The sequence below is a fragment of the Peromyscus eremicus genome, chromosome 6 (genome assembly GCF_949786415.1).
Source record: "Peromyscus eremicus chromosome 6, PerEre_H2_v1, whole genome shotgun sequence".
NCBI classification, from domain to species: Eukaryota; Metazoa; Chordata; class Mammalia; order Rodentia; family Cricetidae; genus Peromyscus; species Peromyscus eremicus.
Window position 1 is genome coordinate 60,593,901 of NC_081421.1, and position 18,846 is coordinate 60,612,746.

An 18,846-nucleotide genomic window follows, 5' to 3' on the forward strand; every position below is an offset into this window, starting at 1 on the left:
GGCAATAAAAAGACAGAACACAGAAAAAAGGTCTCTCTCTCAGGGGACGGACGGTAGCGAATGGTAAGATAAGGTGGTCTTAGCTCTTGGCTATTGCTCAATCTCTGGGCTTTTAACTCTTTATTTGGCTCTGTGTTTCTTATTTAATAAGACTGTTTAAAATTACATCTACACCATAGGATCCAAGACCTTTCAAGTCAAGGGCTGTTTGCCAGTCATGAGTTCTGTCCTATGGAGCAGGCCTAAAAATCCAATCATGAAGTAACTGGTTAATTCTGTCATAGCTATGTACCTGCTACTGGACCGTTGGGTACATCTTGACTAGCAGATCAGTAATGTAGCATGCAAGACTCACACCTGGGAAGAAAGACTGTTGATAACTTTTGTCCCCCAGCAGCCTGTAGACCACTTTCTGCCAGGCACCATGCAAGTTAGTCAGCAAGGAGGAAGCTTTGAACTGAAGTCGAACTGTGACTTGTGTGTGTAGTGTCTTTAGCAATAGAGTCTTACCATCAAACTTTGGGGGGTAAAATCAAACTTTGGGGGGTAAGCAGGAGAAATGGCAATAGTATATATTGTTTTGGGGGCTTCTGAACTTCTGTTATAATTAATAGAGCATTACCCCATACCCATTATAGGATTGTTTTTATCAGTCCATGCATGCAGTGTGAATTCTGAAAACATAGTATAAATTCCTTGTAGACAAAAATGTCAAGAACTCTTGTGAGTTTCATGTTATTTGTGTTACTGTTTATTTTTTTTTCATATTTTTCTCTTGATTTTTCCTTATTGTTTCTACATACTTATATGTTACAATAAAAACACACATAATACCATTTGCTGATTCATTTCTTAAAAAACATAATAGTAGAACTCAAGGAAACAACAGGCTCTAGAACCTACTTTGAAGGTGCAATATTTTAAAAAGAACATTGTAACATTAAGTTATCATCCAGACTTTGGTAATTTGTAAAGTATCAGTCATTAACATAAACTATTCTGATTGTATTTGGTTTTGTTTACTAAAAATACATTTTGAGAACTTGTCGCTGCCAATGATTTTACTTCAAAATTTTCTCTATGATTCTTCCTTCTTTCTTGCACACTAGGGAATAAGAAAGTGCATATTATTTAAAGTACTGTTAGACACAGCTCTGAATTATTATCTAGGGACAGTCCCTATGTGCTTATTACAGCAGTAACCAGACTTACATCTGAATATGTAAATAACCTTCATAGGAGATACAATGTTTCTACTACTAATACACTTGCCCATCTCTTCAAAATTCAACTGCTTAAGACTGTACTTCTGCTGTCTGAGCATTCCTTTAGCAACTCCATCATTTCCCTAAATGGCATTCCTAGCACTTCTTTTTTCGTTTGTTTATTTTGTTTTTTTTGGTTTTTCGAGACAAGGTTTCTCTGTGTAGTTTTGGTGCCTGTCCTGGATCTTGCTCTGTAGACCAGACTGGCCTCGAACTCACAGAGATCCATCTGGCTCTGCCTCCCGAGTGCTGTGATTAAAGGCGTGCGCCACCACTGCCGCTTGGCTCCTAGCACTTTTCAAATGGCATGGATGACTCACAAAGCTCTGTGGAAAGACCCAGTAGAAAATTGATTAGAGGAAAAGTGGGAAGATGGAAGTGAAGAGGGAAGATGGGGAAGAGACCAGAACACTTTTCATTTTATTGTGACCCTTTTGGCTGTTATCATTGATATTTTTAATCTTGGTTTATAGTATGGTAAAAAGACAAAAATATTTATTGTCCATAAGTAAACAGTGTGGCTACAATGTATTCTTCCCATATCAATGAAAGAGAAGGTTTGAATTTAAGTAGAGATTTTCTCCTAGAGACCCTGAAATACTACTGAAAGAACCATATGCTTTCTGGCTTGCATTTCAATGTGTATGTGCTGATGACACAAAGCTAAAGTCATCTGAGAGAAGGGAACCTCAATTAAGAAACTGCCTCCATAAGATGGGGCTGTAAACAAGCCTGTAGGGCATTTTCTTAATTAGTGATTGATGGAGGAGGACTTAGCCCATTGTGGGTGATAACATCCTTGGGTTGATGGTCCTGGGTTCTATGAGCAATCTATGATGAGCAAGGAAATAAGCAACACCCCTCCATGGCCTCTACATCAGCTCCTGTCTCCAGGTTCCAGCCCAGCATGAGTTCCTGTCCTGATTTCCTTCAGTGATGGACTGTGATGTAGAAGTGGAAGCCATATAAACCCTTTCCTTCCCAACTGAGCAATAGCAATAGTAAACCTAATACAATGTATAATAACTCCTATTATATACCAAAATTAATTATTTTAATGTTTTCCTGTGTGGGGTATATTAGTTGAGGAGAAACCCTCCCATCTCTATTTATTCCAACCCTTGACCAGTTGGCATTGAAATTTGTGAGGGTAATTTATGATTACATTTATGCTGTTTCTTCCTTTTAAAATTTATAATATTTAATTCTATTTATTTTGTGAAGTTTTAATAGTTTATCAAAAGTAATAACTTTCTTTTATTAGAATAAGGATATGTTTCTCAACTCTGTAAGTATTTTTAAAAACTCAGGTGGTCAGATTATTTTTCATGTTTAACTTTTTAGCTCAGTCAACAAACATATAGTTAATACAATACACTTTAGCCTTCAACAAATTTTGTGATTTTTGTAATCGAATTATTTTTCTGTAATTATTTTTTTCTTTTCTTTTTTTTTTTAAAGATTTATTTATTTATTAGGTATATGGAAGAGGGCACCAGATCTCATTACAGATGGTTGTGAGCCACCATGTGTGTGCTGGGAATTGTACTCAGGACCTCTGGAAAAGCAGTCGGTGCTCTTAACCTCTGAGCCATCTCTCCAGCCCCTGTGATTATTTTTTAAGCTTGTCTTATTTGTATTGATTTAAAGCAGTAGTTCTGAATAAGCATACTATCTTGTTTCAAAAATGCACAAATTCCACGAAAAATATCTACTAAAAATTTCAAAGCTTAAAATGACAGGGTATTACTATACAGTTCTGGCCAACTTGGGACTCCCCATGTAGGCAAGGCTGGCCTCCAAGTAGATGTGACTTCCTGCCTATAACTCTTGAGTGTTCTTCAAGCATACACCACCATGCCCAGTTTAAATTAATCACTTTTTCTTTCTGTTTTATTTGAGCAGTACCAGGTTTTAAATCCTGTACATACTAGACAAGTACTCAACCCCTGAGCTATAACCTTAGATATAGCTTACCTGTTTGTACAGGAATAGTTTTACATTTTTTAAGTCAGTGTATCTCTTTCTTTTCCCATATATATGTATGCTGATGTCCAATGATTTGAATATATCAAGATTGTGAGAATATACTTATAGTTGTATAGAAATTATATAAGTATATATGTATAAATATATGTGTATATATATATATATGCAGTTTATACTAAATGAAATAAATTGCCAAATTAAATCTTAATGAGTGTTACCAAAGAAAGGATAGCAATTAGGACAGAAAAAGAAAATTGAATTAAAACATTGAGAAAGCAAACTTTTCCCACTGAATTTAGCCAGTATTTGTGCACACCAGCTATGTAATAGTTCACAGCCTGGGATCAAGAGACTTAGCATTGGGCAGAATAGATATGCCATCCTCCCAGGCTTTCATTTAATTGGTAAAGAAAGAAAATTTTAAGAAACGATATTATATCAGAAGGTATTATTGAAAAAGCTAGAATAGCATGTGAGGGAAATAGGTTCAACTTGAGAGAGAGGACATTGCAGTTTTATTTATTTATTTTTTTAATTATTATTATTATTATTATTTTTTTTTGGTTTTTCGAGACAGGGTTTCTCTGTGTAGCTTTGCGCCTTTCCTGGGACTCACTTGGTAACCCAGGCTGGCCTCGAACTCACAGAGATCCACCTGGCTCTGCCTCCCGAGTGCTGGGATTAAAGGCGTGTGCCACCACCGCCCGGCGACAGTGCAGTTTTAAATAGGATATCAGAATGGACGAGCTCCTGCCAAGTGTTGAGAATATGCTTCTGGTATCCAAAGCAGCTATTGGAAAACAAAGTGTAAGCATTCTGTTATAGCTGTTTCCCCAAAAATTGTCTTTTCTATACATGATCATGTTTTTCTATTTCTATTTACCCATTCTCAAGAATCCATTCTTTGATAGTGAATGTCTTTGACCTAGAATGTGTCCACTTAGTAGTTGGTTCTTTTGTTTCTGTTGTGAACTTTATAGTACCATGTGCAGTTTTAAAATTCTCAATGAGGAGTTATTTTGCAATACAAGATTGGAATAAGCAAGTTGAGGTCAGACTATGGCATTTGTAATAAAAGTGACATTAAGTTATCAAGCTCTTGAGTTCACAAGAAGAATCAGCCTTATATAGTATTGTTATTAACATTACAATTGTCAGGAGGAATATGTAAAACTACAGTCTTTTTATTTGAGACTGTTACTTTCCAGAACAGTACATACTACTTGGGCTTATTGGTGAAATTATTAAGGCCACTCCACGTAGTTAAAAGGAGATTTATTTAATGGCGTAACTTACAAATTAAGGGATAGGTAGGTCGCGGGGTCTGGGGAAGGTGTATCACAGTCCAGCGGTGTTCTCTGGAGCTCTGCTTGGCCCACCTCCACCGTCCAGGGTCCCGGAACAGAGAGCAGGCGCTGGCCCATCCAGATCTCGGGTCTCCAGGCGCCTCCCTTGGCCCCGCCTTGTAGGCGTGACAGTTGCTGAAGTCTCAATGGGGGTTGGAACTTCCAGATCAAAGCTGGAATGGCTACCCACTACAGGGCTGGACCTCAAGAAAGATCTAGATTGTTCTTAAATATGTGTGAAATGTATTAAGTGTAACAAAAACAAACATCTTGTCAGCATCCTATTCTCAGGCTCCAGACTTGTGTATTCTGTGATGTTTGAGCTATTTTGTATCTTACTCAAAGTTGTTATTGAGAGTTTTAATTTTCAAGTGAGTGGATAGGTACTCATTTAAGGATTCTTGTGATATTAAATAAATATTTTATGAAAGGAGGGGGAAGGTAGGGGATGTGTAGGGAAATAGGGAAGAATGAGAACAAGGAATAGAAAAGGAGGGATGTAAGAAAGAGATTTAAGGAAGGAGGCTAGTACGTGGAGAGTTAAAAAGTTATTTTCACCCTAAGAACAAAGGTTATGTTAATTTGTAGAGGCCACAGTCTTCGAAGTCTTTAGGATTAGCTTTATATAGTATTGGTATTTAGAATCAGGCTCCTACCTTACTGGTTTGTGATGTTTCTCTGTAATCAATTCTAAAGATATTACAATGTTGGAAGCATTGTCAAAGTAAGGGATAGTACTTCTACTTTCTCAGTTGTTAGGGTTCGTAGAAGTAGTTACTTCTTTTTCTATAAATGGTCCTGTGTATTAGCAAATTCTGAGAGTAGCTGCTAATGGAGGTTATAGAAAACCAAAGACAGAGCAGTAATATTGGAAAACTTAGTAAAAATGTGTGTATGTACTTACCCAAGGTCTAGACTAGAATAATCAGATGTGGACAATGGCTCATAATGTAGTTATGGGAGATAGCTGTCATCATTACTGTTATTTATTGAGCCTCAAGTGTGAATCTTTTGTAGTTGGTCACTTGATAGGGCTGTTTGTTTCCTAAGGTTGACACAAGCAGTATTTTTTTTCCCTTCCTCCTTGCACTGTAGATATAAATTATACATACATTTTCTTCTTAATATTAAAATATGTGAATCATTTCATGTTCTGCATTCAGAGATTAATCTCCTTTATATTAAATACATTTGAATCTGCTTATAATTAAGACTTTGGCTTCTTCATTTTCCTTTAATTTTTCATTGCAATTTATTATATAAATTAGGTAAATGGTGTATTTAGAAAGATAAGTGTGTACATGGGAGAAATGGCCTTTTAGGAAAAAAATACATGTGTTCAATGTGTTTGTACAGTCACTTTAATGTTTAATCTAATGAAAGGACAGCCACATTTCTGTTTAGGAGCTTGGGAGATGCTGATTTAAACACAGTTTATAAATTAACAATTTATAATTCAGCTCTCCTGAATTGCACTTTTTTGATGTTATGGTTAATTTAAAAAGATTAATTAAAAAGTGCATTCTTTGTTAGTTGGGAAATAGATTGTTATATACAGAATACTAATTGAAGTTGTCTATGATAATGTATAAAAGTGTAATAATATAATATACTATAATATTAGACATAATTGACATAAAATAAAGGTCTTTGTATGGTGAAATTACAGAATATTCCATAGAGAAGCAGAGGCTTGAAGCCAGTCTTTTCAGTTTAAGGTTTTAGATGTAAAGAATGGTGTGGTGGGAGCAGGTGGAAAAATGATTTGTAGCATTTGTTTTCTGGCATTCCCTAGGTACCTGTTTGTGGGATTTTTCCATGTACCAGATACCATTCTCTAGGATATAGCTGTGGAAATCTGGGTTGCCAGAAACATGAGGATTCGAAATGTACAAGGAAACAAGACAATTCAGATACCCTAAGTAAATAAAACAGGATTGTGTCATAAGAATAAAGAGAAGAAGACTTATAGGGAGGTCAATATGGAATGGGATGTACAAACAAGAATGGCGAAGAAGTTGATTTTAAAAAAAAATTTAAAGAAAAGGCCTCATGTACCTCAGTCTGTCCCTAACCTCACTGTCTAGCCAAGGCTGGTCTTAAATTCTTGATCCTCCTGCAGATGTGTGCCACCATGGTTGTGTGGTTTTAACATCTGATTTTTTTTTTTTTTTTTTTTTTTTTTAGTGTGTATGAGTGTTTTCCCTGAATGTATGTTTGTATATCATGTGAATGAAGTATCCTCAAGGGCCAGAAGAGGGTGTCAGATCTCCGGGGATTGGAGTTACAATAGGTTGTGAGTCATTGTGTGGTTGCTGGGAATTGACTCCAGGTCCCCTAGAAGAGCAGCAAGTGCTTTCTAACCATTGAGATATCTCTCCAGCCCCTCAACATCTGATTTTAAAGTATAGGAACAGAGATAACATGCCTTAGGGAGAGAACAGTATCTGTATTGAAACACAATTAGTAAAAAGTTGAAAAACAGATGGCTGGAACAAACGAGGAAGAAAGTAATACATTTCAGAAATGTGAGAGAAGCATTTGATTTTTAGATAATAGAGTATCTTAAATTTACATTTAATCTTGTTTAATAAAATATATTATTGAGTTTTAAACAAGAGAATAGTATGATGTAATTTATCATACTAGCCATATTAATTTGTACAATCTGCAACATTCAGTGCATTTACATTGTTGAGTAATGTTACCAACATTTATCTGCAGAAATCATTTTAGAAAATGGAACTTCTTTACCCATTCAACACTGACTCCCCAGACCTTCCTCCTTGTAGCCCCTCACCGCCATCATTCTGTTTCCTGCCTCTATGAGGTTGACTCTTCTCAATCTCAGATAAATGGAATCACAGTTTTTCTACAGTAGTCTGCTTATTTCACTTAGCATAATATCTTCAAATGTTCAATTTTTAAAAATTTAATAACTACTATTGTTATTACTTTGTGTGTGTTTGTGTGTTCATGCACCACTATGAAGTCTTAATATATAATGAAGGATAGTCAGATATAAGGAAAACTTACTTCCATGGTTGAGTCTAGATTTTATAGTGTACTAGTTGTTACAATGCTTTAAAAGGCAGGTAGACAAAAATGTTAAGCCAATGGAGGATTTATTCAGTCATAATGTGAGTGAAGCCTTCATTTTATTAGGGCATTTGTGAAATAGAATAAATTAAATCTAGACATATTACAGAGGAAGTATTGACAAAATGTGTTGATTGTAGGTCTGAAGGAAGACAGTAGAGAAAAGTGAGGAGGCTAGAATAACTTTGAGGTTACTTGACTGGGGAATAGGACAATGGTGTGCCATTGACTAATCAATTCAATTAATGTTTGAGTGCTGCAAGGCAATATATTGACAATAAATTCATGATGTGGTTTCAGGTCTCCAGAGGGAAACTAAGGAGCACAAAATAGTATTTTACATCTGCACTCTTGAAAGCCCCTGTTTACTCTGTTTTACACTCCTAGGAAGTTATTCATTAGCAGATTTTAAGACTCACACTGGGGATTGTTTATAGTATCTAAATGTGTACTATTTAAAAGCATTTAAAAATACCTTGATCATATCACCTCAAAATTGTAGACAAATTTTTATTTTTGACATCTAAAGTAGCCAGGAGATAATTTGAAGCTGAGGGACAGGATATTTCATAGTGCTTATAAGATTCATAAAAAGAGTAAAATGTTATATAAAAGCAGAAAGCTGTTTTAAGTCTATTTTTATTTCTTTTCATCATTGCTTGTATAACCTCAATGAATAAATATGTCTCAGGAGGAGGTACAGTCTCTATTTCTAGCCTAGGTGTGTGTAGGTGTTCTTTGTAAAGGCTCAAATAGTAATGCAGGGTTTGTAGAACATACAGCTTCTGCTACAGCTGTTCAGCTCAGTATGATCCTATGTATTAGAAATAGTCACAGATGACACTTAAACAAGTGATCTTGTTAAACTGTATTAACAGAATAATTGGTAAGCCAGCTTTGGCCCACAGGCTATAATTTGCTGACCTCTATGTTAGATAACTGGTAATTTGTTGTATTTTCTTTTATATTTTTTCTTAAATTCATGTTGTGCATTTTTCATGAACTCTTTTGTTACACAAATTTAGAAGCCTCTATGGTGCATATTTTGGCTCGTTAGCTGTTTATTTTTTTTTTTAAAGAATGTGATAGTGAACTTACATCTCTTTGTCTTGATTCTGGGAACATGTTCTTCTAGTATGTTACTAGAAGTGTAGTAATTGCTTTGGATCCAGTGTGTGTGCAATTCATTCATTTTTTGCCACAAACCTTGCTAAAAAGTGAAGCATATTCCCTGTAGAATGGGAATTGAATGGTGCCATTGTGCATTGTTATTGGATCTGACATTTGTAGGTGGGAACTTTTGAGTTTCTCTACTATCCTAGTTCTGCCCTTTTGTAGAAGAGAGTTGAGAAGATCACCATATAGCAGTCACATTCCAGAAGCCTACCGTTGTATAAGTACTCGGTCACTACCTATAGATCCAAGACTTTGTGTTGAAATTAAAGAGGTTTAATTCTCTTGGCCCATGTGACTTGTTAGTCAAGGTCTTAAATAAAGCTGACCTGTTTATCTCTTGACTTTTAATATCAGAGTTTTAAAAACTTTTACATGATGATTTGTTCAAATTACATTCAATTATGAAATTCTGTTCAATATTGTGAAATTTTTTTGTTATCCATATAATTAGGTGTTCTTTTTGTTACAATATAGTATTTCAACATATGAATATTTTGCCTTTTAAAGGATTATTTCCTTTTTGTGGAGATTTGGGTAGTTGCTAATGTTTTGCTAGGATGAATAATTGATATTAGAATTTTTATTTGTATATTCACATATTTTGTAATTATGAGTCCGTGGTTCTTCATATCATTGCCCAAAATTGGCAAATTGTTTTAGGTCTCATATATATATATCTACCCTTTTAATTCCTGTGATGAAACATCTGACCAAAACAATTAAAAGAAGGGTTTGATTTACAGGTTGAGAAGAAGTCAGTCATGGCTGGGAAGTCTGGGGGCCAGAACATGAGGGAGGCTATTGGTCACATTGTATTCACACTCAGTAAGCACAATGCTATGAGTGCTTGTGCTCACTTCACTTTCTCTTTTTGATTCAGTCTAGGACTCTAGTGCACATGAAGTAATACCACTCACACTGAGAGTGGGTCTCCCCAGCTCAGTTAACCTTGTCTAAACAGTCCCTTAAACTTGCTCAGAGGTTTGTCTCTTCAGTCATTCTAGATCTTGTCAAGTTGACAGTATTAACTAGCACAGGTGGTTTCATATAATACTGCAGTTTTAATTTGTGGTTCCCTGGTAAACAATGATGCAGAGATGATGACATTAACTTCTTGACTGAACTTATTCCAGGCTATATTGAGTCTTAAGGAGGCTTTGCCCTTCCTAGCATATATTGTAGGATCTCATTGACATTATTTTGTCCATGCTGAAACTTTAGCTTACTTTTTTCTCTGTAATGCCTTTTTTATTTAGATGTGTGATTTTCCTTTTTGTATAACTTATCTGACTAAAATATTCATCTTGTAGTTATCCCAAAAAAAGCAACATAGAAAATTGTATCTACATTTTGTGACCAAAATACAAATGAAGAGCGTGATGATGCTCTTTCGTCCCTGTAATGCTTTTTGAGGTATTTTTCAGTGTTTTGATTCTGGATTTACTCTAGTTTTTGAATGCATGCTTGGACTTCTGCTGAAAGTCTAGGAATCTGCATACCTGCATCGTGTCAGATTGTTTACCTATCTTGGTTTCCTTAATTCTGGGAGGTTGCTGACAGCTTTGTTTAGGGTGTGCTATCTCACTTGTAAATACAAATGCCTCAGTGAGAAGAGTCATGCTGAATGTCTTTGTGTGCTTTCTCCTCTAGGATCTTTGCCTCCTTAAGTCTTGGCTGCCTTGATGTGTTAGTGCTGCCAAGATATAACAAAAATACCTGACTTGTTCAATTCATACAACTTACTTATTTGTGTTACGGTTTCACAGGTTTCAATCCTGGCCAGTTGGCCCAGTTGGTTTTATGTCTGTGGCCAGACAGTATATCATGGTGGGAATGTGTGGAGAAGAAACTGTTCACGTCAGGGTGGCTGTGGAAAGCATGAGAGAGTAAAGTCTGAAATCCCGATATCCATTTAAAGGCACACTTCTGGTGACCTAATGTCTACTAGGTCCACACTCTCAAAGTTCATAGTTCCCAGGATTGTCCTGGCCTAGGACAAAGGTCATTAAAACATGCTCCTTTGGGAAATTCCCAAACAATGGTATCTTTCTGTTGCCTTTGAATTAACGATAGATACCTACCAGCTTTTATGTAGAATTATTAGTTGCATTAGTCGATTGGCCAGTGTGATAAAATGAATCCACTGTTACCAGAGTATAAGCTTTTGCTGTTGTGTCCTTTCATTTATTGAAGTGAAATAATATTGATGCCTCATTGTGTATGACATGAGAACAAGGGATTAAATATTCCTTTTTCTTCAAAAGAACAAAATATACTACTGTTGAGCCCTGACTAATCATGTATGCTTTATATATATGTATATATATATATATATATATATACACATTTATTTATTTGACAATATTTATCTCTTACAGATTACTTAGCCAAACAATGAAGGATCATTTAGTAAGAGTAGCAAATGAAGCTGAATTTATCCTGAGCAGACAGAGAGCAGAGGATATTCACAGACATGCAGAATTTGAGGTAAGATGCTCCTGTGTGCTTGGAGCAAGGATGCTCCTATTTTTAGATGGTAATTAACTACTTAAACAAAATGGCAGTATTGTCTAAAGAAGCATGCTATTTGTCTTCAAAATTTAGTCTGTGAGAATCATAGAGGATTCTAGGAAGGCCCTCATGGTTCAGTACCAGTTCATCTGTCATTTGATCAGAGCACCTTCTGTGTTTTGTTGACCTGTGTTGATAATGGGAATGGGACTGTGCTCTTATGGTTTCTAATAAAGAAATCAGTGTAGGACTTAATCCTCTCTGGGGAAGTCTCCTGTTATGTCTTGTGGTTATGTATATTTGAAGGTCATAGGGCAGACAACTTTTGGGAGGAGTTGGTTTTCTAGTGTGACCAGGCCTAGCAGCCTGGGCCTTAGTCTGCTGAGTCATCTTGCCACATCTGCAGCTCTTACTTTGGTGGCCCATGAGGGACCATGTTTTGTACAGCTCATCTTGTAAGCGGTGCTTATATTAGCAGTTCTTTTTGACATGTGCAACAAATGTGAATTCATAAAAGAAATGACTGGTTTCCTAGCTATATGAATGACTAAAACAGGGGTGAACTAGATAACTTGACAAGACTATCTGTTCAAGCCAGGCGGTGGTGGCGCATGCCTTTAATCCCAGCACTCAGGAGGCAGAGGCAGGCGGATCTCTGTGAGTTCAAGATCAGGCTGGTCTACAGAGTAAGATCCAGGACAGGCACCAAAACTACACTGAGAAAGCCTGTCTCAAAAAAAAAAAATCTGTTCAAATTTGAAGACATTTGAAAGTAGTATGGGAGCCGGGCGGTGGCCGCAAGCCTTTAATCCCAGCACCCAGAGGCAGGTGAAGCTCAGTGAATTTGAGGTCAGCCTGGTCTACAAAGTGAGATCCAGGACAGCAAAGACTGTTACACAGAGAAACACTGTCCTGAAAAACAATCAATCAATCAATCAATCAATCAATCAATCAATAAATAAATAAAAGAACATATTATGGTTTCTTTCTGTTACATAAAGATAGATAAGCTCAAATTTTTCGGTACTTTATAAAAGATGAAAATCATCCCACTACAGAGTAGTGGGTATAGTGTAAAGGTTATCCATAGTTTGGCCTTCAAAGAACTTTCTGAACTTTTGGCATCACTGGTTACTTTTTTCTTACAAACAGAGATGCTGTTGTATATTTGGACAAAGCCTGTAGCAGTAAAGAGGCTGATGTGTTTCATTTATTGTCAGTAACTGCTGCTGATGTAGCTCTGAGGAATACATCTCTTTAGTTCTTTGCTTTTTATAACATCCATGACATCTTTTCCTTTTGTTTTGTGTTGAAGTTCTGTTAATGTCAAAAGATCATTGATTAGGCATATATTTCAACTTTTTTCTTAAGAGTGGGTTTTTTTTTTTTTTTTTTAAGCTGTAAACAGGAACTGTATTAAAAATCATGTCATGTACAACATTGGAACTTTTCTTATAAATAGGGTACATACATGAATATACACATCTCAAGACTAAGTTTTATTAAAAAAATTTGTTTTTTAGAATTTCAGTTTGTACAAACTATACACATCTGTAAACCAGATGTAATAAAAATTATCACTTAATGATTTTATTTTTCAGAGTCAATTTAAGTTAAAATTCATTTCAGTAATAGTTCCATGATGCTCTTTTAGACAATATTGCTTTGAATCTCATTTATTATGCTATAGAACTCACTTTTTATTAACTTCAGTAGAACTATGTACCATGTGGCCAATTTATTTGCTTGACTTAGTAAAAACATATTCCCTTTTAAGTGCACTACTTGTTACGAAAATACTTCATTAACTCTGCGTGTGTGGCATATATACGTTTGTGTGGGTATGCGTGTGTGTACATTGAGGGTATATGTGCCCTTGTGTGCGCACGTATATGAAGCTCAGAGGTCAATGTTGATGTCTTCCTTGATTGCTCTCCATCTTATTTTGACACAGTTTCTCATTGAACCCCTGAGCTCATCAATTCAGCCAGACTGCCTGGCTAGTGAGTTGTAGGGATCTGCCTTTCTCTACTTCACTTCCCAAAGTGTTGGTATACACTGCTACACAAAGCTTTTAAGTGGGTCCTGGGAGTCCAATCTCAGGTCTTTACCAAGTGAGCCATTTCTTCAGCCCCCAGCTACATTTTCTAACAGGACTTAAAGCATATTCATTTAGCCAAACATGCTTTTTTGTATTTATCTTTAATGACAAATTAAACATGAATAGTACAGTTTTTTATGTTTCTATTCTCTGTACATTTTCAACTTAATTAGAATATTAACACATCTTGTATGCTTAAATATATTTTTAAATATTTTGATGTTATTGGACTATCACTATTTTTATGCAGTCCTTTTCTGTAACCATACATTCTAGAAGTCACACATTTATAGCTATATGAGGTACTAAAATGTTCTTGATACTCTTATATAACTTCCTTTATGATCTGTAAATCATGTTCTGTAGCCAGCTTCTCCGCATGATTTCTTTTCAGTAATTAAATTAGCATTTCCAGCTGCTGAATAACTTGTTGGCCTTTTCCATTCATTGTGTTTCCTCATGCGTAAAATGTGAGACATCCACATATTTTTTAATTCTTTCAGAGTACCATTTTATCGGCTGGGTTTGGCAGATATATAGTGTGAATGGTTTATTTTCCTATTCAATCTTAAATAATAATCTAAAATATTAATCTTATGTGTCAATTTAAGTATGTACCTAATGCCAGATATGTATCTGTCCAGAATGGCCATCTTAGAGTAATTTATAAAGGGTTGAGGATTTCTTCCTCTTAGACTATCCGACTAGGTTGTTTTTAAAAAATGGAAGATTTCAGACTACTGATCAGTCTCTTTGTAGGTATAAGAACTATAAAACTGTAAGATTTGTAACCTTGTAAGTTGGGATAGTTGCCAGTGAATTAATGAATCTTGATTAACTGAACAATTTGGAATAGAATAAATAAATCTTATGTCTATTCTTTTGTTGTACTTTATTTGGAAAACTTCAACTGAATTAAATTTAAGTGAGGAGTGTTTTTTATTATAGCTTTTCTGAATGTGTTAGCTGATAACACTGAGCTTATTCTTGTCTTCAAAGCAGATCATGTCTGCACCTCAATATTCACTTCTCCATTGCTTCAGAAAATAGTTTCCTTCGGTAATGTAGTTCTTTGAAATAAATTATGAGCATCTAACTATGTCTTTAGATGACTTGAGTGATCATTCTTTATAAGCACAAAAAGCCACCAAAGCCAAAGAGTAATCTTTACTCATGGATTTATTTGGGATTAGAACCTCTAATTAATACTTTATGTCCTTTTTTGAGATTTTGATCTGACCAATGGATGTGTGATATATTATTGACTAGGCATTTTAAACAGATTAATCGAAAAGTCTCCAAATCTGAGTTTCCACTTCATTCTTTGTCTTGCATTACAGTTTTGGATTGATGATACACTACAGTGCAGTACAATGTGTATATGTATATAGTCTTTACTATTTACTGACATTGTAACAGAAGATGGAGTGCTAGAAATATGCTTTTCTATTAGCGAGTTAGCCCATATAATGTAATTCAGTTGATCAAAAGTTTTAATGTGCGAATGAAATGTACTTGAAAAGAGAGATTTAGAAAAATTCATGAAATAACAGTGCCAGTCCTCAAATCTGAAGAATTGCAGTTATCCTGATTAGCCCAAACAGCCTTGAAAAATAGAACAGGAGGAAGACACTCACTGTCCCATTTCTGTACTAAGTATAGACTTAGTGACCAAAACAGTATGGTACTGACATAATTATAGACGTAGATCAAAGGAATAAAAGTGAATAACTGCAGATATGTAAAGCTTATTGATTTTTGACACCAGTGCCCAAATCATTTACTGGATAGTGTATAGTCTTTGCTATTGAATTTATAGGTTATAGTTGGGACTGTCCACAAATAGAAGTTCTGGAAACAGGCATTAAATGTATTCATTGGTCAATGAATGCAGAAAGTGAGCTTCACTGTAAGGTACCTGCTTGCCAATCAAGTCAAGAGTTTGGATTTTTCACCAGGAGGTGATTTTGATAGACTTAATTATGCTTGCTGCCAAAAGAGCAATTCATGTGAAGGGTGTAGCTACAACTTTTTTCGATCCTGCCTGGGCCCTGCAGTCCCGTGGCTTGCTTATAAAATAATCACACAGAGGCTTAATATTATTTATAACTGCTTAGCCATTAGCTCAGGCCTACCACTGACTAGTTCTTACATTTAAACTCAGCCAATTTCTGTTAATCATTATGTCGCCATGTCTTCCATGGCTTTACCTAAATGTAACAAAGTTTTCCTGTCTCCCATCAGGTCCACAGCTGTTAAAACCCAGGTAAACACACAGAGGCTTACATTAATTAAAACTGCTTGGCCATTAACTCAGGCTTACTACTGACTAGCTCTTGCAGTTAAACTCAGCCCATTTCTGTTAATCTATATGTCACCACATGTTCCGTGGCTTTACCTTGTGCCATTACATGCTGCTCCCTGGATGGTGGGCTGGTGTCTCCTGACTCAGCCTTCCTCTTTCCAGAATTCTTGTCTGCTTAACCCTCCTATACTTCCTGCCTGGCTACTGGCCAGTCAGTGTTTTATTAAACCAGTGTACAAAAGCATTATCCCACAGCAGAAGGGGAGCAGATTTTCATTATCATGGTGCTACTCTCTTTTTATTCCTAATTTCAGCTTGTCAGATATGTCCTGACGTTGAGGGCTGTGTTCTTTATTATGGTTTTAAACCCAAGGTCTTTTGGAATGTCAGTGTGTGTACATGTGGGATGCACATTATCATGGTACACATGTAATATATAGGGGCAGAGGACAACTGTTGGGAGTTAGTTCTTTCCTTTCACTGTGCAGGTCCCAGGAATTGAACTCAAGTCATCAGGCTTGGTGGCAAACACCTTTAACCTCTGAGCTTGCTTGCCAACCGAAGAAGAGATTTTTAAAATGCAGTCTCGTAGGTTCATTTACAACTTTTATCCACATTGAATCAATGGGTGCCATTTATTTAAATTTAAAGATCATTCAGAGGCAAATGCTATAATGAATATCAAATAAAAATATTTTATTTGATAGAGAATATCAAAAAACTCAGTAGAGGGTCTGGGGAGATAACTGCACAAACATGTACACTTGAGATCCATTCCCTACCACTTATGTGAAAAGCTGGGTGGTGTGGTTCTGTGGCAAGTGTCTGTAATCCCAATTCTGGGAAGGCAAAGACAGGCAGATCTGAGAACTCACTGGCCAGAGAGTCTAGCTGAATTGGTGGGAAGCTCTTGGTTCAGTGAGATATTGTCTCAAAAACTAAGGTGAAGAGCAGTTGAGGAAGACATCTAAAGTTAACCTCTGGCTTCTATATGAATGCACGTGCACAGACACATGTGCACACACACCAGGATACACACACACACACACACACACACACACACACACACACACATACACAATTCAGTAGATCTTGGTAGTTGATATTTTATGTCCAGCTACAGAAGAGAGTGTACTAATAAAACAGGTTACCAAAACATCTTCATATGTATGCTTGTGGTAGTTATAGGTACTCACACTGGATGTCCTCACCTTGGAGTGCTGGCAATGGTCTAGAGGGTGCCTGGACTGGTCTACTCTGGTGACCAATCTAGTGAATACCTTAACCGTCATCATAAATCCTTTGTCCAGTGACTGAGGGAGGCAGATGCAGAGATCCACAGCCAGGTGCCAGGCTGAGCTCCGGGAATCCAATTGATGAGAGAGAGGAGGGATTCTGCAGGCTGGGGATGTCGAGATCATGATGGGTAGGCACGCATAGATGACTGGCCACACTAGTGGAAGCCCATGAACTGTGGACTAGTGGCTGTGGAGCCCCCAGGGGACTGGACTAGGCCCTCTGGATATTGAAGATGGTTGTTTGGCTTGAACTGTTTGGGGTGCACCCAGGCAGGGGGATCGGGATCTGTCCCTGGTGCATAGGCAGGCTTTTGGGAGCCCTGTGCCTGTGGTGTGACACCTTGAGAAGCCTTGGTGCAGTGGGAAGGGGCTTGGACCTGCCTAGGCTCAGTGAGTTGGGCTCTGCTGACTCCCCATGGGAGACCTTGATTTGGGGGATGTGGGGATGTGGGGTGGCTTGGGAGGGAGGAGGGGGGAAATCTGTGGGTTGTATATAGAGTGAGTAGAAATTTTTTAATAAAGAAAAATGAAAACAAAAAGAGTCAAAACAGAACCAGGTAGTGATGGTGCATGCCTTTAGTCCCAGCACTCAGGAGGCAGAGACAGGTGGATCTCTGTGAAGGAGAGTTCCAGGACAGCCAGAACTGTTACACATAGAAACCCAGTCTTGAAAAACAGTCAAACAAACAAACAAAAAGTAATTAGAACAGAGGATAACATACTTCTTTCAATGCAAGGATCTGATTTATATTGAACAAAATCGTTAGAGAATTTTTTTGAGTGACAGTGTGGATTGACTAGTAATTGGTAGGTGTGTAAGCGAGCTTGTTGTCCAAGTTCAACCAAAACCTATTACTTGAAAAGGCATCTGTTTGCCCTGGTGAGCAATTTATTGTTAAAATTAAATGATTGTTTTCATTTCCTGCAGGAAACAATAGAATTATTTATTGGATTGCAATCTTGTCTTCTCTGGTTATGATCCTGAAAAAATAGTGAAATAATATTGACTCAATTGGTCTCAGTTTCTAATGCGGCCTATTAATTCATGTTATTGCATGGTATTTGTTTACAAAATTGATCTCATTATATGGGGAATATTACTTTAGAGTGAAAGTAGTGTACCTCTTTTGGAATTACCATTTATTAATTTATTTTAACTCACAGATAAGACTAAGTGGTGTATATTAAGGTTTGAATATATTTGTGGGAATAGCTAATTCAATCTAGTTAAGGTATATCATCCCCTGAACTGTTTATCGCTCTTCTGTGGTGAAAACACTGAGATCCTATTCTCTAGTAGTTCAGTAATGCAGCATATTATTGGTGTGGTCATTATATGTAAAGTAGACATTTTAATTTTGTTGTTCTTTTATATCTGAATTTAAAATTCAAAATTTAAGTTACATTGGAACATCTGAAAAAATGAGATGGTATTAGTAGATAAGCCACCAAGATATAGCCTCTGGGCTGTCTGAAATCAGGTACCTTAGGTCTACCTCTCTGCTTATGGTGATACACCAGTGCAAACGTGGTGATTGTACACAAGTGCCTCCTTCTAGCTCATGTCAGCCGGGCTACTGACCTAACCCCATCGCCTCTGTTCCAGCCCCTGGTATTATTTGGTACATTTTATAAATAATGCTTTGACATTGTTGTGGTCTAACTTCCATTATTCTGGGTATGTTGTATTCTTTTGTTGATTTTTTTTTTTTTTTTTTTGTTTTTTTTTTTGAGACAGGGTTTCACGATGTAGCTC

The 18,846-nt window shown here is 36.5% G+C and overlaps 1 protein-coding gene across 3 annotated transcripts in view; it reads left to right on the plus strand.

Annotated features, from left to right (window-relative positions):
• Positions 1-18,846, plus strand: part of Lrba (LPS responsive beige-like anchor protein) — a 561,905-nt gene that overhangs the window by 175,427 nt on the left and 367,632 nt on the right. For all 3 annotated transcript variants that reach the window (XM_059265566.1, XM_059265567.1, XM_059265565.1), the window contains exon 35: positions 11,254-11,362. In XM_059265566.1, the coding sequence (XP_059121549.1) occupies positions 11,254-11,362 (109 nt within the window). The remainder of the gene's footprint in view (positions 1-11,253; positions 11,363-18,846) is intronic.